This window comes from Synchiropus splendidus, chromosome 12, assembly GCF_027744825.2.
Source record: "Synchiropus splendidus isolate RoL2022-P1 chromosome 12, RoL_Sspl_1.0, whole genome shotgun sequence".
Taxonomy (NCBI): Eukaryota; Metazoa; Chordata; class Actinopteri; order Syngnathiformes; family Callionymidae; genus Synchiropus; species Synchiropus splendidus.
In genome coordinates this window covers 12,875,241-12,895,000 of record NC_071345.1, presented here as the reverse complement: position 1 = coordinate 12,895,000, position 19,760 = coordinate 12,875,241, and the positions used below count along the sequence as shown (strand labels likewise).

General features: G+C 41.2%; 1 protein-coding gene across 3 annotated transcripts in view; it reads left to right on the top strand.

Moving 5' to 3' along the window:
• Positions 1-12,102, top strand: part of grik3 (glutamate ionotropic receptor kainate type subunit 3) — a 94,391-nt gene extending 82,289 nt beyond the window's left edge. Inside the window, exons 13-16 of one of the 3 annotated variants that reach the window (XM_053880151.1) lie at positions 4,164-4,381; positions 8,019-8,244; positions 8,391-8,641; positions 8,810-12,102. In XM_053880151.1, coding sequence (XP_053736126.1) covers positions 4,164-4,381; positions 8,019-8,244; positions 8,391-8,641; positions 8,810-9,172 — 1,058 coding nt within the window. In that variant the 3' untranslated portion in view covers positions 9,173-12,102. Of the gene's footprint in view, positions 1-4,163; positions 4,382-8,018; positions 8,245-8,390; positions 8,642-8,807 lie in introns of all 3 variants that reach the window. The other 2 variants (XM_053880154.1, XM_053880152.1) reach the window with 2 other exon arrangements.
• The last annotated feature ends 7,658 nt before the right edge of the window (positions 12,103-19,760 follow it).

Below are 19,760 nucleotides of genomic sequence, written 5' to 3'. Positions count from 1 at the left end.
GCCATTTTCTTGACGTGTTTAAAATGCAAATGGTCGTGTTTGAAGGGGATGTATAAAAAAATAGCAGCTTGTCTGTGGGAGTAAGGTGTCACAGACTACATAAAGAACACAAGATATCAAGAGGTGCAAAAGCAAACACTTCAAATTCCTTCCTGGGGGTCTGTGCCGCCTCTTGCTCACGACATATGCACCATCGTTTGCTCTAAATTGGTCCCCACATTTAGAATTCCGCCCATCATGCGGTGACTTGCGATGCTGGAGGATCAGTTTTGTTCAGCTTGTCAAGTTTGTGTGTGTAATTTCAACACACTTACAAGAAGTACATAAAGAGTTCAACAAACTCTCACTTGTATGGCCAGTTTAGAATCGCCAACTTCGAAACCGATGACAGTCAAATCAAATAGGTGCAGTTGTTCACTGTGTTTTAGGGTTTTTAACACTAACCCTACAGGTGATTTAAAAATTTTTCGTGGAATAAAATGCTTTTAAAAGATCCCAAATTTAAGTCCTGCTAAAGGCAACCACAATCCCCAATTTTCCCTGGAGGTGGAGGTGACGCGCAGGTGAAGTTTTCGACAACATAGGCAATGCGCTTGTGCTCCACTCTGTCATGCGAGAATTGTCAGCCCTGTGCGACTTCGTGGGCTGAAACCGGATTCAACCCCAACTACAGCCTCCTTTTGCAATTATGCAGTCCGACCCATGTGCAACATGTTTGCTCTGAATATGAGTGATTACTGAAGAGGCTCTGGGTAAGTACTGGAAAACATTTCCTAGACAAAAGAAACTGGTCCCGACCCTCCGAAATTTCAGTACAGGCACTTTTTTTTCTGACATTGTCTCTGAAGTGTTTATGGCGAGTGTAGTATGGGCCGAGGCTTTTGTGGCGGTTATGAGCAGTTATAACATACTGTTCGAAAAAAGTGTCTGAACAATGTTCTCCACTCCAACTTAAAGCAGTACCAGCGGAGAGAAAAATAGAATTGTCACTGGTTTGAATAGTAGTGGAGGCGGAGCTCCGCGCTGCTTAGCCCTCATTGTAAATGGACATACTGAAAACAAATGACTCTCTTTGAAAGAACTCCATGCAGCTCCGCCCACGGTGTAAATTGGGAGTATGTTTGGGGTTTAGCAGGGTCTATTCTACTCCACTTTCCTCACACAGTGAAAGTACATACTAAGGTATATGTATGAATACATTTTTTTTCCATTTAAATATTTAATCACAGCCAAAGTTTTAAAGCAGAGTGCCATCTAATGGCCTACGGAAATGTTGACACTGTTCCATGACACCTTAGCAGCTCATCGCTTCATAAAAAGCTTCATAAAAAACAAATCAATGTATGTAGTAATGGTACATCCTCATTGCAGTATTTTGCAACAACATAAAACATACGTTTCTTTCCTCCACAAAACATGAAGACAGACACAGTCGATGTGTGCTAAATAAATCAGAACATGTATATGCACTCGCAGGGAAACTTTGGAGATCTGGATCGAAAAACAGAAGGTCTCATACGTTTTTACCTTGATATATTAGTAATAAGGCTGCATGGGGGAGTAAATTCAGCTTACTTCAATATGCTGCGGCAATATTGCTCAGACTGAAGGAAGATCTTCAAAGTTAAGTCGGCTCAGTGAGAAATTCTCCAGAGCTCTCCAGAGAAACAAACATCATGGTCTTTGGAAATGACAATAAAATATATTTATTAGTGCAATAGAACTCTAGGAACAAACTAGTACCGTATTTCTAATCTGATGGGATTTTTTTTGTTGTTTGTTTTTATAGAAGTTACTCTGCTAATTACTTATGCTGCATATGTTGTTTTGACTTGGGATGTCAAACACAAAAGTCTCAATACATACTAAAACCACAAAAAAGATAAACAACGCGGCATAAAACTGGAACGTGTTTTCATACAATCTTTCAGTCCGGACCCAGAGAAATAGTGCTCCTGCACACTCCATTAAAAAAAATCAAGTTTATTACACCAGTAACTTAATAAACCTTTTTGACAGAGGTAAAAGCGACAGCTGCTCTGTGCTTTATCATCACTGCCTGTGCAGTTTTTCCACGTACCTATCACAGTTTATCTGGTCATCTCAGGACGTAAATAGAGAGCACAGCTGCCCACCAACAAATCACACCACACATACTCAATTGGATTCGCAGAAAGGCTTTTGTCATTATGTTATTGGGCCATTACTATTAAATATTGGGTAAAAATGAGCCATAATGACACCAAAAGTGATAGATGATGTTTGCAGAATGTAACAAGTCGCTTCTCTGTATCAGAGATTGTTTTCCTGACAAACATTTATTCCTCAAAATCACACTGCAGGCAACGCATCGGGACAGACAAATGGTCCGTCAGGAAACAAAAGCAATAGAAGCTGTAAGCTACAATGCGATCTAGTGTACATGACCAAACAAAAAGCACTATTAATCTTCTCGAACCACTACATTAGTATGGCAGGATTTCACTCAAATATAATGTCAAAAAAAGTCCCAGTGTCAGTCGCAAATATGGCCACAATAAAAAAATAAAATGGAGCCAAATTGGATTAAAAACCCAATTAAACCCAATTACAAAATGGGCCAGAATTTTAGCACCATTATAGATGCTGGCTTATATTCATTGACAGGAAATAATAGTCCAAATGGAATGTTTCGGTTCAGTTGTTTGAACACGGAGCTGCCATAGTACTCTCATACTCTGATCAGTGTTAATGTTCATTTATGCTCCCTTTACGCACGACATTGTACCCATCTGTTTCAAATGTTATCATTACTGATCACGTACTTCCCTACGTTCTTGATGTTAGTATTGCTGTTCAGCAATATATCCACTGGAGGAGCAGCCCACAGTCAAAAGTTTATGTCAACAACAAACTCCCAAACAAACATGGCGACTGTGGAAGATGCATTGATAATGTTACTCTTCCACAAAAGATGGAAACGGGTGCGGTTAAATACATCGCAACTGGAGACTGAATTTATGCCATTGGTCCTCCTCATGTCTCGGTAGTAACATCAGGTGGTACTGCTCCATTTCGTCCGTATCTATAAGCTTTGTGGAAACATGTAGAAATATAGATAAAATGAACGCAGAGCACAGACAGAAGGTTCTGTCCGTATCCAACGTTGAGCATAAATACCAGTGGTGCATTCACTGACCTCCTGGTCCAACCATCACCAACACTGAGGCAAAAATACAGATAGCATTTTTATATCTGATGTAAAAACCAGTTCACCAGACGTTTCGATTTAAAAGTGTCTCGTGAGCAGAGTGTTATTTATAAGACAGTGTCGCACCAACCTGAGCGTCATGGTTTATGTTCATATTTCCAAAGAAAGCACAACCTCACTGTTTGTAACGTGTCGCGTGTTGACACCAGTGCGTTTCTCTGGCACCATGACAGGTCGACTTTTTGTATTTATTAGAGTGTTGTGATGCAGTGCCATATGCTGCTCCCTGCTGACAACAGCATTTTACAGCGTGGAATTCATTTGAGTCACCCGTAGCTTGAAGTCATTTTTAGTGCCGGAGCACAATGCATCTGGATCATCCCTCTCCCAAGTCAGGGCGAATTAAGGAATGCGAGTCTTTGTCAAACCACAAAGGACAAACGCAATCAAATTTGGTGGAAGAGGTTAAAGAGCTGACCAGCCTGCCCTCCTCCCCTCCCTTTTGCAGGCTTGTTACTCTTCAGAATTGCCCTCATAAATCTTCTCAGGAAAGTAACAGAGAGCACGATGCACAAGGGTATTTTAAAGGTTGTCAGAGATGAGATATAAAGTAACTTTAACACCAATGAGTGAGCCGTTGTCAACACAGAAGTATTCAGCAGTGCAGGACTCAGACTTGAGCATCTCTTGGATTTTTTGTCTTGTATTATTTCTCCATCGCTTTTTTTTTTTTTTACAACAGCCTCGATCTATTTGTATTCCTACCTGCATATCTACTGATATCCCCACCACATTTCACTTGTCACAAGCACGACTGTGACTATACGCTTGTTAAAGTTTTGTCTGCACTTTTATTCTCCCTCATGTGTTGATCTCAAGGCTGTGCCATATTTCCAAATTCACCCTCCAAGACTGAATCAGCAAGTCAGATTATTGTCTTTCTGACTGAAGATCTGTCTCATTTTGTGTGCAGGCTCCGAGCTGATGCCCAAGGCCCTGTCCACCAGGATCATCGGTGGGATCTGGTGGTTTTTCACCCTCATCATCATATCGTCTTACACCGCTAACTTAGCGGCATTTCTTACCGTGGAGAGGATGGATTCCCCTGTGGACTCGGCCGATGACATCGCCAAACAGACCAAAATTGAGTATGGAGTGGTCAAAGATGGAGCCACCATGACTTTCTTTAAGGTAAAAAGCCTGACAAGACACTTTTTATTCCAGATTCTATTGAACTATCGTGTCAGTAAGTTGATCTGCAATAAATTTCTGAAACTTTCTTTTAGAAATATTTTAATATTGAATTTTATCTTCATGGTGAGATGAAAATGTAAATTAGGATTTGTAACTTTATTGACTGTGAGTTAAAAAGAAAAATAAATAAATGTTTGCAGTGATCGCAATGTTCGTAACATGGCAGATCATTTTCAAAAATTGGCATGTAATCCTTAATAGGCAAAGTTCAAATATAAATAAAATGGGCATGAGGTTGTTGGGTCAGTGAGCAATGTTACCATTTCTTTTTGCTAGTTTAAACGAAACAGCAGTAACCCAAAATGGCTAAAACAGGAAGGATAAATGGTAATATTTGGACATTCTGTGGTGTGAATTCTATGAGTTTATTACCCACATCATGATTTTCAAACTCTTAAATATATTTTTAATCCCATAAATTAAGGTTAAAGGAAAAGGAATAAATCTGCGTGTGATCATTATCTATGTGGTGCACCTCGATAATAACCTCATGGACGAAGACTGCCTGCTTATGTGTGTGGCCCCCTGTTGGGAACACCAAACTGAAATTGGAGTAGTTGACATATACCATTGAAAACAACGTGGGAGATTAAGTTCAAGGTCAAGTTCAAGGTTCATCTACATTATTCCATTTCATCATACAGAAGCAGGTTTGTCAATATAAGGTTAATTGATAGGTTAATTGATGACAGTAAATGGGCCGAAGCTGTGAGAGAGGTTGTGCACCGCATTACACCGGCAACCAACTTACTGCTATGGTTTTAACAAGACTTGATAATAAATGCATGAATAGAAAACGAAACGTTAATAAGGAAAGTAAAAAACTCGACTGATGAATCTATGTGACAAGTGAACAGAATGAATCTTCCGCTGTTGTTCGCAATTGTTCAAGCTTTGACAATGAAATGGGCTTAAAAAAATCTATATAGTGTCTTATAACTATTTGAAATGTGTAACCATATCTTAAATCAAATCATGCACAGATAGTACATTTAGTTTATGACAATAAGTGGGTGAAAGCAGTGGGTTATGGCTGTTTTTCTCCGTCTCTGCCTTTGAAGATGAATGCAAGTGATGCCAACTAGTCCACTTTAACAGCGGAGCTGAGCGACCTCACGCCGTGTCTGTCTCTTTCCATCCCTTCACGGGGGTGTGACACCCACCTCCCCGCGCCCCTATCTAGCTGGTATTGCCTCCAGCACCCCAGCACCTGCAAAGGGAATAAACAGTAGCTAATGACGGAATTCGGGCAGTGTTTTGGTTTAAATCAAGATCGAAGGTCGGCATATCCAATGAATACAGAAGGGCCGTCCCATGAAATTCAACAGGACTGACAGCTTGAGCTGTGCTACAAAGAAAAGTATAACGTATGATTTGGTGAACAATTCTAGCAGCATTTAGAAACTGGCAAATAAGAGGTAAAAACTGCAGTGGTATGAATTTAGCTTGGCATTTCAGAACTTTCTCAAGGGCTTGAGTGATTGCTGAAAGGACACTCTGAATGCCTTAAAATGATTCCGCGCACGGGCTTTTTACCTCATGAAACTATATTTTTTCATGGATCATCTTCCGCTCTATAGTGTGCCTGATTGAAGTGGCACAAATATAAGCGGTAACAGGTGTTTAATGACTTAATCAGGGTCTCAGAAGTCAAGTGGCCCGCTCCCCTGTGCTCTCCTCCAAGAGTCTAATGATGTGAACTTCATCAGCTGCAGACGCCTCATAAATACTGAGGAGGTCAGCGAAGGATTCAGGCTCATCAGATGCCGAGAAGCAACCGCTCAAATGTGAAGATAGCGCCATTTACTTGCTGCATGCGTGAAACTGAAGCAAATGTTTGGACAGTGAGGCAGGAAGGAAAACAACATAACATAGCTATTTTCAGCTGTGACTAACGTCTTGCCACAGTTTTACTCGGTTTGATTGACATACCCGGAGTTGTAGAAAATCTATTCCCATTGTAACACAGGATGTGCGGCTGAGTCGCGCGGTCCAAGACGGAGTAGTTAAAGCTGCTGGAATGGACACAAAGCCTTTTCCTGGGCAGCGTGAAGACGGTGCATGACGGTTTCTGCATGGGTGTGCGGGACTGTGATTATGGGCATGTGCATGAAAGTGCACTCCATCTGTCTCGGCTCTCACCGTGGCCGGCCTGGGAGGAGTTTCCCAGAATGGACGTTATTTTTTATCTCTTCAGCTTCAACATACGCATAAATTGGAAAGACAATTGCGGTGTATTGCAAGCGGGCAGCGTGCAAAGATGCCTGTGTCATTAAAACCATTTTGAAATTGTTGTGTTTGTCTATCAACACAAGCACGTACTCCAGGTACTGACAAACGCATCCCATTTTAACAAGGGTACACAACAGTGTCTTTTTTATTTTTATTTTTTTTCACCTCATAACAGCATTATTCGCAATTTGAAATGGCTTATAGCCTTTAGAGTGGTCATTATCTTGGATTAGACATGGTTTAAATGTGACCCAATATGAGACTGAGTGAGATCTCACACAGCTTGATGCAAGACTAATGAAGAAGATACATAATGCAGTTTGGAAGCACTTAGGAGAGATCGCTAACCTTTATGTGTGAGACAATGGAGGTTCACTCTGCGATTGTGTGGCCACCGAGATCTATAAAGGTCATTTTGTATCGGCTCTACAGTACACTATATTCTCACTACAATACAGATGCATTTGTTTGATCATTTCCCTTCTTTCATTGTCCTGTCATGTTTGTCTTCATAGTGATGTATTTATTTCTCAATGATCTAATTCTGTTACAGCTGGAATCGTAAGACTGAAATACTAAAGAATAATATATCTCTGCAGTGTAGTAGTGGATGGCAGAGCACAGTTCTTACATAAAGCGCTGTGTGCTTGTGGAAAAAGCTTTTCTTGTCTGGAGGTGCGTGTCTCGGCCGACCTTTAACGCCTGCCAGAGGGCAAGAGTTGAAAGAGGTGGCGGATGGGGAGGGCGGAGTCTTTTGTGATGCTAGTTGCCCTCCTGAGGGAGCGTGAGTTGTCCCCCCGAGAGAGAAATCTGCAATCTTTAACACTCGGCGGAGCAGTTTTGGTCCTCAGCAGAGCCGCTCACACACCACAGCAGCAGACTGAATACAAAGAAGCCGCCAGCAGCCTTCGCTCTCTACACCACTAGTCGTATTGTATATAGTAGAAGTGTAAGTAGTATCTATAATTCATTCTCTGGGAGCAGAAAATTCCATCCAGTCAAATATTGAAATGATTGAATTTAACTACTGTGCCTCTAAATAGATCGCTAATCCGGGGCTTAACACTGAAAATACAGTCAGACTGTGTGGTTCCTGTGGTAGGAACTGACCTGAACACATCATTGAATCATGGTTTGTGTCTTAAAATGCAATGACCTCAACGGTGCACATGTTTAAATAGCTCTCAGCCTAGACGCGAAATAAACCAGGAGCATTGTTGGACTCAGAAAAGGCCTTGACTTACCGTCATGTAAATGCCTTAGATAGCGGTTTCTCCAGTTGTGGTTTTCAAGTGGCTAACAAGGACGAACGGATTCAACACAAATCCTTTTTCATTTTCAGAGATCCAAGGTTTCGACTTTCGAGAAGATGTGGGCTTTTATGAGCAGCAGACCGAGCACTTCACTGGTGAAGTCTATTGGCGACGGCATTCAGAGGGTGCTCAAGTCTGACTACGCCTTCATTACGGAGTCTAGCACCATCGATTACATCACCAGGCGGAACTGCAACCTGACTCAGGTGGGAGGACTCATCGACAGCAAGGGCTATGGCATCGGCACTCCTTTAGGTGAGACTGAAATACACCAGACTTGTCAATACTTAACTACTTTAGTTCTCATGGTCTTTGCCATCAGCTACAATAGGAACCTCATTATCACAGAAAGCAGCTGGTGCCCCTCTTCCAAAATGAACCAGACATATTGTCGCTTCCAGGCTCCCCGTACAGGGACAAAATCACCATAGCGATCCTTAACATCCTGGAGGACGGGCGCCTACACATGCTGAAGGAGAAATGGTGGAGTGGGATCAGCTGCTTGGATGTGGAGCGACGGGAGACGGGCCCCATGGGCATCCAAAAACTGGGTGGTATTTTCATTGTCCTGGCATCCGGCCTGGTGGTGTCTGTTTTTGTGGCCATTGCCGAGTTTATCTACAAGCTGAGGAAGACCGCGGAACGTGAGCAGGTACATGTTCCCTTATATCGCAAATGCGTCACCTGCCCTTTCGATGACGTGTCATCATTTTCTTGAAGTGTTTGATGATATATATCTAAGGCATTTATACCCCCCTTCCCTCTCCCCTCTTCCCTCCTTTTCTCCTTTCCTACCCGCGTTCTCCCTTTTCGCCCAGAGGTCTTTGTGCAGTGCCATGGTGGACGAGATCAGACTGTCGTTCACCTGCGAGAGGCGAGTGAAACACAAACCTCAGCCTCCAGTCATGGTGAAGACGGATGCGGTGATAAACATGCACGCCTACAACGACCGACGACTCCCGGGAAAGGACATGAGCTGCAGCACTGGGATGACCCCCGTGTTTCCATGACATTGTGCTCCCCCCCGGGCAAGACCCTTCTGAGCAACGTGTCGGGGGCGATCCCAGAGACTAAAGACAACGGCATAGATGGAATCCTGAGATTCAGTCTGAACCACAGTGACATGGGGACACTAACAAAACACGGACAACTCAAAATGGCAGCGTCAGCCACACAGGTATAATAGCTGTTGAGAGTCGGAAAAGAAAAACATGTTCAAAGAAGGATCTCTTTTGTTTGTTTTTTTTGTGTTGTATACTTCAACTCACACGAAAGGAAACAGTTTGCCCAAAACAAGAATGGAATCCTCAACCTTCATGAAGAAAACTGAAGCAAGTTGGGAATAGCAATACTGTCATTTTTTGTTTGTCATTTTAACTGGATAACCAGACAACAAGAAAGTAACGTTACCTCAACCACCTTCCCAGCTGGAACTCATGCTCTGGAGTCACACACTGAAGAAAATAGCACGAGCTCTCATGACGACAGCATTCTCACGCACCATGTGTTGATATTAAACGCAACAAAACCTTTGTCCACTGGTTTTGCATTTGTTTCCTTTTTATTCACGCAAGACAACCCAGCAAACAAGCTGCGATGGCGAGAAAAACACACAATTTAATGTCAGAATGATTTTGCGCATGATTGAATTTCAATCACTCCGAATATTTATTGCCAAAGACGTGACATTTCTGCAGAATTATGTCGGCCGGAGCTGCTCGCTAAGCTTCCTAGCCAGCGCTAATCTTTTGGTCAATGCAAAGTCAATTAGAAAAGACTAAATAGGGCGATTAAGGGATCTTGCCGTCGCAGGTTTTTATTCCCGCCAAACAGGCTGAGATGAGCTTATTGTGTTGGCCAGTGGAATCTTGTTTCAAGAATCCCTGGCGCTCTATAATGTAAAACAATCGAGACTCAGAGATATGATCTACCATATGTGCTGAGTCGAGTGTCATTCAATGTACAATTTGTGTCCTAAAACAACGACTCGAGCAAAGCCGAGCTTGAAAAACTTTAGCGACAAGCCGGAAGAAATGAAGCATAGACACAATCAAACCAGTTGACTTGATGAATGTAGGACTGAACTGGGCTCAAAGGATGAGAACTGGAGCCCATGATAAAATGGAATCATCCAGAATATTCTGTGCCAAAATGTATTCTCTAATGGTGTTGGGGCAATGAGGCTGATCAGGTTTTAACATGAGACCTTTGGGATATTGTGATCGGTGCCTGTGCCCTGAACACCTTAAACTATATTTGGTTTTAGTTACATTATAATAACCTACCAAAGTATGAACTGGGGAACACAAAAAGGCAAAAAAAACATGTCCTCACAAGATTATTTTTTAGGTAAAAAGTATCTCTCTAGACTCTGTGGGATGCCAGGGTTCAAAGGGTGCATGCTGTTGAACTGAGCCTGGTGAGTCATCGTTCGGTAATGATACGGTCATCCTAAATATTTAATGGTATCCTTTTCATTCCTTAGATGAAGCGAATCCACCGCTTTTACAAAATACATTTAGTCATGTCACACTTGTGCTGTCATTTTCAAGTCAGATGAATTTGCTATTCATCCAGCCAAAACGTTCCCACTTTAATGCCACCTCAAGGCGAGTGAGGTAAACTAGGTGACATCCTGCGTCAAGATTGTAATGTTCTTCCTCAGCTGGAGTTGGTATCCGGCAATATAACAGTGTAAAGTAGTTGGTTTACAAGTGTGAGTTGTCTGCTTGGTGGTCCATGGCATCTCAGCCAGTGGCTGGTCCGTACTTACTTAATACTTCAGATAAAACGCCCTCAATTGAAAGATAGCTCTTGTGAGAATGATTGTTTTACATTATAAAGGAAACCCTGTCTCTCCCTCCCTCTTTTCTTTTAATAATGAGGAGTGTAAATCCATTCTGTAAAAAAGGTTTGTTTTTAGGAACTGTATCTTCAGTAGACGTCACGCCGGTGAAAGATTCGAGGAGTCTGTAAAAAGCTGTTGTCCTCCGAGCAAACCTCTGTGAGGTTCTGGACTGTTGATTCATCTCCACGAAAAAAATCCCGCAATGAAAGAAATGGAAAAAAAAAAAAAAGGATGTTAAAGTTGTTGAGTAGAGATCAAGTCCGTGTATGATTGTTTATGGGTCGACTTCTGCTCAGTAGTATATGTAGATAAGATCAGCAGAAGGAAATGTATTTTGCTAAATTTATACAGTGGAAAATTATTTTAATTCAAAGTCAAATATGTGCTAGATGCAATTTACGTCATTAGAGAAGTCACTTTACTCCGCACCCCACAGCATTATATGTATTTAACGGAAAGGCATTATATTACTTTTATAAAATGAGATTAAAAGGAAAACGTGTGTAAATCTTTTTATGTTGGTCAATAGATGAAATGGAAATATTGAGCCTCCCTGAGATCAATCTCTGGGGTTCAGTTATAGCCCACATAGAATTGGGTCAAAACTGTCTCGACTCAAGTGTGGTCGACTTTCACCCTTGTGTGTATTGTAGCTTATCATCAAACGTTTGTTTGAATCCAGTTTGTTTGTTTTCTACTGTATGACTCAATATAATTTGAAGAAAAAAAAAATCTGTGGGAAGCTGTTTTACACACCACCAAGAAGTGGCCACCTGATACAGTCAATGCATTATTATTTTTTATTTTCTTTTATAAATCAGTGTCAGTAATAATTGCCGTTTTACATAGAAAATTTATAAAATGTGTAAGAAAATATTGCAAACTGTAAGCTACATAACCTGTGCTCCATGAAATTGTGCAATGAATATTGTTTTTCCGAGACTTTGATTTAATGTTTATTTCAACTGCTTTTATCATTGGACAAAAACAATAAATGTTGGTGCCAACCAGGGTTTTCTTTGTGGACATGCAGAATTTCTATAAATATAGTTTTTGTAACGTTTTGTAATAAAAAGAAACGTCGACAAAAAAGTTCACGAATAAAAAGTTTTCCATCTATGTGTGAAGCAAAGGATGAGAGTAACACACAGAAAGTATGAGGGGTAAATTAAGCATACTATTATAGGAGAATTATTGAGGTTTTTTTTTTTTCTTTTGTTCATTTGTTTTTAACACTGTGAAATAATTAAATTGTACAGTTTGCTGTATGGGTTATATGAATTTTAAATAAAAAATTACAACCATGTACAGAGTCCTCATTTCATGTCCCGGGTCAACTACCAGTTTAAAGCTGAGTGGAGTTTGCATGGATTTAAAAAAAATGTAATTAAATAAAAAAAAAAAAGGTTTTCAGACAGGGGGAGTGGCTCACATGTTGCATGTGTGCTTCATTTGACATGCAACATGCAACATGCAACGCTGAAGGCTGCATTTGTCGTCAGTATATGACGCAGAAGTCAACTTTCCCGATGTCAATATGAGAGTGAAGAGGCCATGGGGTGAAGATGTATTGGTTCTCTGGTGCCCCCCCAAATATGAATTTGATCAGGAATGGCCTCAGAATTATTCAATGCTCATAATAACTGGCAGAATACTTTTATTTTTTGACAAAATACCTTGTTTATTGATAGTCGTGAAGGGCTTATGAGGCTTCGCGGAACAGTGTCCTCCTTTTCAGAGGCCACTAGATGGCCCTAAATACATTAAAATCTTTGGATTGGAAGAGTCAGTGTCATGAAACCTCATCGGTCCATCACTGAAAAACTGTGATTTATTGTTTTGAATTCACCATTTTTTACTATGCAAGTCCGATGTGCCACATACAAAAGGCTGCAAAGGGACACAGCGTATATTTGTAAAAAGGTGATCATGTAAGAACAAGTGTGTCAAGACATGAAGTAGCCAACTCACGGTGATAAGGAGAGATTAACCTTGCCAGCGTGGAGATGGCAGACGTGCATGATCAAAATGCAGGGAAACCCTGGGCCGTGGCATTGAGGAGCAGCAGGCGCATAATGAGCGATGGGTAAAGGCCTTGCACCTAATGGGAAGATTTATTATCTCTCACTATCAATTAATCCCTGTGGACAGACTTGGGCTCAGAGAAGTGCAGCAGGAGTGTGTAAAAAAACCAAGACGAGAAAGATGTGAAAGGACGTGAGAGGGAGAGAAACCAAGAACACCAGGTTAAATGACAAAAAAAAAGGAGGTGAGAATTGGAAAAAGCCGAGAAATGATTTGAAGATAATACCCCCGAAGATCTGGCAGATTTGCAGTCTGAGGAAAGAACATGGCTTTGTGAGAGAAAAAAAGGCATTTGGAGGGAGAAGAGGAACATGGAATGCAAGAGTTACAAGTAAAAAAATAATAATAATAACGTACAGTGGATGAAAAGACTGACACCATCAAGGCTCGGAAACATAAAACAGAATTTGGAAGAAAGAATCGACGCTGAAATACTTCATGCAGATGCACTTTAAGATAGGCTGTATGTTCAGCTGGAGAAAAAAGGCTGGGCGGCCGCCGCTGTGCTGGCAATGATCAATAAAATTCTGCTTGTAAGAAATGGGATTTGGGGAAAACCGAAGTCCTCCAATATTTAATGGGATGGAAATAATGATTGCTTTTCAAAGGCAGGAAGGAGGAACTGGGCACATTTGCTCCGCCATGGCTTTTAGAGGATAGAAAAAAAAGTTGGATTTATTTTTAAGATCATGTAGATGCAGATATAATGAGATGTATAGTGTAAAAGAAATGCTAGCCAAAGCACATAAGTGACAGCTGCAACTGTTGGACAGTGGTTGACAGTCTCCCTCCTGCCCAGTAGGCCACCAGGTTTCCTCACAAACTTCACCTCACCCGATAGTTTGAGATGGCTTAAGCGGATATGATCCATCTTACGACTTCTATAAGCACAACCTCTATAACCACTACACACACACACACGCGCGCTAGTTTGTTGTATCTTAGTGGGGACCTCTCATTGACATAATAATGGCTTCCCCAGCCTCCCATCCTTAACTTAACCATCCAAAACAAATGACAAAACTTAACCAGGACTGAAACAAATGTAAACCTAATTTGAATGCCCTTGCTGTTTGGAAGTGTTCATCTTCAAATTGAGGCGCAACCTTGGCAAAAAATGTCCCCACAAAGAAGTGTTTTGTCAAGAAATTGGTCCCCACAAGGAGATTTAAACAAATGCACACACACACTGACTGAGTGAATGTGATCCACTGAAACATAATAGGATGTCCGGTTTGTATTTTCAAGTTCACAGAGTCACAGTCCAGTTTATGCTTCTGATTCCCCTGCAGTCAGCACACCTGTCACCTCGACTGAAGCTTCCTGGTCCCAGGCCACGGTGTCACATCGTCCATGTGCCGACCCTGGTGAAGTTGACTGGCTACTGTTTGCTTGTTGTCTTCTCCTGAACTTCTCAAGTGGATTTTTTTAAACGTGTTCCTGCACACTTTATATGTGAATTTCCTGTTTGTCTTGTGTATGGTACATGAGGCTTGACCACCACGTAACTTTCAGCTTGTTCCTCTCATTTATTGCTCTCGTGTGTTTTACTGTTAAACTTGTATGTTCATTTCTGATATCTAATGTGTATCGGTTTTGGGTTTTACTTTGTGTTCCTTCTTTCCGGTTCAGCGATGCCCTTGGTTTTTCCTTCTCTTCGTCCGTCTTCGCTTTATTCTGCGTGATATTGATATAAAATGGGAAACCGAGCCTTGCTATGTCAAGTCTCCTCGGTCCAGTCACTCCCGGGTTCACAGCATTAGGAAGGTCATTGCATGTAGTTTAGCTAGCTGTTTTACAATGAGAGAGAATAAAACAGGAATGAAATTATTTCCGCTAAAGATGATTCTGATTTTAAATTATTGCTGCAGTTTTTTTTTTGTTTTTTGGGGGGGCAAATATACTCATACTCAATGACAATATGGGCATATTGAAAACCCACTTTCTGAGTCTGTTCTTCAAATGTAAAGTGAGTTTTTCGGGTTAAAGAAGTAGCTTAACGTTCATAAATTCAATTTTCGGTGGCACAATGGTTGCGAGAACGCTCCAGTAACATTTAAAATGATGAACAATTAACACGTGTGTAATTACTGTACAGCGTAACGCTCTAATGAAGTGGTTCCACCGTGGGAATATGCGTGTATGTTCTTCCCCACTAATGAGCCTGGAGTTATTCTCACTGAGGTTATACAGGGAGAGAACATGTGCCAGAATGTTCAAGAACACCGCAGCGCAAATGAGATCAAGTTGAATATAGATACACGCTGAAGAAAAATGCATGTTTAGCAGTCAATTTTTTTTGTGTTTACGCTTATTCTTAACATAAATATAAAGACTCCTGCTCCACATTACTGATTTATTTTACTCAGTTAAGAAAACAAACAGCTGTGCTACTGAAAAAAATACATTTTTTGTCCTCCTTTTAACACACACAATCACTATTTTCTCGGTTAAACTCCAACTGCTGGTTAAGACATTTGAGGAAAAAGTGATTTCAGACATCTAAACAAGTTTTCTGCCTTCAACTTTTTCAACAGTCAATGGATTTCTCCAAGGTTTCTTGCAGCCTACAGCTAAGTGTTTTGATCTTGACCCAGGACCAGGCTGCCTAGAGTTCCGGAGGGGGATAGAGTTTGCCAGCTCATCATTTATTATTCTCTATTAAATTTTACCCCCAATTTGACTTTCAGTCAGAGAAACTCTGCATCAATAGTTTATTTAATTCTGCAAGTGCTCTAGACACAGAAGAAGCAAAAATAACATTTGGACTTTTTTTTTTATTATATTGTACTTGTGTAGCAGCTCAGTTTGATCAAACGTTACTGGCCTTAAAACAGAGGAGCATAGTGTTTGTTTTTTATATTTACATGTACAATCCATAGTTATGTCAGTAAGATATTCACCAAAATAAAAATTATTCATTATTTATTATTTATATTTATATATATCAAAAAATGTCTACAGTCAAACAAATAGAATACAATGGCAGTGTTTTCTCTTTGTTTATTATGAGACAAAATTAAATTTTTTCGTGTCCTGACTTTTGGCCTGACGACTCTTGAGTCACAGTACATAATGTGGCCCCATCTAAAATTCTATTTTCATGAGACTGAGACTGCTTGTCATTGTTCTTTCCTACACTGTGCTTGATATTTCATCCACACATCCATTGTTTCCGTGTCAACCGCCGATCACCCGCCTTAAATTCCTGGATATCAGCGACCTATTGGCCACTGCTCCAGAGGGGCTGTCAGGTGATGATGACCTAGCATGGATCCACATCCCCATCTCTTGCTGCCTTCTTTAGAAAACACAGAAACTTATAACCGCAATCACCACAGCCAGTCAAGTGAGCCGCGCCTCACCTCAAGTGTATCTTCGATAAGAGAACATTACATGGTCGGGCTGTGTGGAAGGTGGTGGTGGTGGGTGTTCAGTCGTCTGGAGGAAACTTTACGATCTGTGAAGGCCAATTTGAGCGGGCTTCTGATGTCCCCAACCTCATACTTGAGCCCTTCAAACTTATTTTGAAAGTACTGGCATGGTTTCTTCCAACTTATTAGTATCAACGAAGATATTGATAGATATTCTTGGCATTTCATTTTGGCACCACAAGTAACGGAAATGACCATCTGGGTTTTTGCCTGGGATCTAAATGCGTTGGTAGTGAAATTGACTCTTCCTCAGATGTCCACATGACATGGATTCTTCTCTTAACTGCTCCTTATTTAGCCACATCAATCGCAGACTGTCTCAATAATAATGGAATGAGTGAATTACTGGTGTACCAGGAGAGGAGCAGGGGTTTGCTTCAAAGCCATCTGTCATAAAAACAAAATACTTTTATTTGATACATATTTAAAAGGCGACATCTGTGGAAAGTTCCATCTCTTTTGAAGTACAGTTTTAATAATAGATTAGTTGTCATTTATTATGCATTTCAGTTTTTACACCTGTATAAAAGCAGTACATGCTAGAAAAGCATTGTGTTCTACTCCCATACACGTGGCAGAATTTCTGAAACCTATTTAGCTGGTCCTTTATCTGCGAGTTGACAATTGTTTATTGTTGCATTAAACACAACAGACATTTATTTTTCAGTTAAGCATCGCTCTTTGGATGAAAATTGTTTTCAGTTTCCACAACAAATGTGTTCCTGTTGTTTTTTGCAAACCACTGGAAACCTGAAGAATTTTAATCATATTAGTTTTTTTCTTCTTTTACCTATTTTTGTGTTATGTGTCACCATTGCAAAATTGCGACAGGCAACATGGCGGCCTGCAAACACAAGCCGAGCTGCAAATATGAAGACACGTGTGACTTCAATCTGAGCCACCTTTGTTTGCATTTTGCATTATAAGTTTAGAGTAAATTGTTTGAAAACCACTCCACGACCAATGAGAGCAGTAGGAGCATAACAGAGAGCAAGAGAGCTGCATTGACTGACTCCAGTTTTGAACAGTGATATTCACCCTCTGAACAAGACGTTCATTCTTTGAGGGCATGGGAGTCAAACTGATCCTACAAAAGGGCCTTAGTGGGGGCAGGCTTTTGTTCTGACCCTGCAAGCACATGTTGGTGAACCAAACAGGTGTCAGCTGAAACAATCCGCACCAGACTGACAAACCGGTTTGACACCCCTGGTGTAGAGTGGCAGAATGTGACGTGCAGAAGCAGCAACACTAGGGATCGCAACTGAGAAAAAAAAAATGAATAGTGGTGACGCGGAAGACGAATCCGACAGGTGAAAATACGCACCACTAGATGCGCCAGTGGAGTTCACGCTCCTGCCTAAAATGAAATGAGGATGAGTATCACCAGTGGATAAGATAAACTTCCATCCCAAACTTTTGGTCCTTATTCTTTACAGTAAGCCGTTCTCCCTACTCATTATCAGGCTATTGAAATAGTGATTTCAAGCTATTTCAGTTGAAAAACTCAAAAGGGTTGAGCTTACTTTCTTCTTACTTCTTTATTTATTTATTTATTTTTTAGCTCAGTTGAAAAGTCTTCATTTCAAACCACTGAAAATGTCCGATCATGACAATGCAATATGGCTGTCTCTGACTCAGAAGACACACAGCGCAGCACACGGTCCCATTACGAGTCTCATCGCGCTGTAAGAGAAAACCTATGTGGTATTCAAACTCAAACGGCTCTGGGTTTGACCCGCTGTACTGTAGCTGCACAAACTCTAAATAACATTCATCAGCATATTGTCCAGTGAGCCTTTTTCCCAAACACTTATCTGCTTAATAACCCTACTTTGGTTGACAAGTTGGGCGAATGCGCCAATTCCAGCCGACAGCAATCACTTCTTTTGACTTGTCAAAACGACCGTTAGGAAATGCTGCTTGGCAAAAAAAAAAAAGGGCGATGGCGCCGGTTCCAACGGCGGTTTGGGCCATTATATACGACAAGTCCTTCAAAGTCAGCCGCCGAGCCGCAGGCAGCATTCTAATGAGATCATCAATAACCTGCAACAGCTGCTTGCAGAGAAAGACCTCATCTGTTGAGCTCCAGCCGCCACTGACTGCTCTAACTGAACAAGTCTCGCCGATATAATGAGATGTGTTGTTGTAGCACGAGCAGCAGTGCTTCAGTTCAGACCGTTAATTGCTGAATAAGTCATCTCCCTCAGTGGAAGAGAGGGAGAAAAAAACGTATAAATTCCCTGCATATCAACCTTGTCATGTGATGCTAACCGCATTCCAAGCATTAAGATAAACAAATCTGCTGCTCATCTTTGCTAGAGCTCATAAAGATCCCACTAAATTGGTAAATAAAGTCGGGTCTTTTCAGTGAAGGTAATTGAGGTTTCATTATTTTAGCCTCATTCAATGAGTGAACAATGTGGCCTTCAGCGTTTGATGCCTGAGGTTTCAACAGAAAGCCATCGTCCTCCACCTTAGCCCACAACAGTCCTTCTCAAATAGTGGGGCGCATGTGACCTCGGGGAACTTACTTTTTTACTCTTTACTGTAAGTTATATTTCTTTTTTCTTTTCTTTAATGTTAACACAGATACAGTGTTATACTTATATTCATTTTATAGACAAATTCTACTATTTACAGAGGTGGTGGAGAATTGGAGGGGCAAAACGTTTACTCCTTCCTGAGGTGGGGGGCACAACAGAAAATAATTGAGAAGCACTAGCCTGGAAGTCCAATGTATCTCCGCTGCACATGTCCAAACCTTTTGAGACTGAATAGATTCTCCACACAAGCTGACACCCAGTCCATGCGGACACAGTTATATCGGTATAGAAGTTCCGTGTCGGATAGGACTTCTGTCCACAGGAATTGGACATTGTTACCTACTTTTCCGGACACTTTTTGAAACAGGCTCTACTCATCATTGTGTGGCTGGTGGATCCAAATACAAGTAACATCCGACTTACAACCGGGATTGGTTCCAACCCACCGGTCGTAAGTCAAATTAGACGTAAGTCGGATGCCATTCAAAATAGCTGACGTGAGAGTTGTAGGTGCTACTATAGTGGTAGTGCTGGGATACTGTGCTGCCGTAACTGTCGTACGCATTGCCGGGATGCTACGTGCTGCGGTGCCAGACATTGAAAAAAAAAAAAGCTACTCTGTCATTGTAATGAGCAGCAGACGAACATTGTGATACAGGCGTGTTGTGGACATGCGATCAGGACACACTCTCCAGAGAAGGCAGTCGCAAACACAAGTGTAACATTTCCAGTCTATGTTTATACTCTCAAACAAGAACTGAAATTCAAGCCAACTGCTCCCAGTGTTGTCGATGAAGCACGAAGCAGGTGAACACAGTGCTGCTGGAAACACTGGAAACACACGTCCACCTCTCTCTTGCT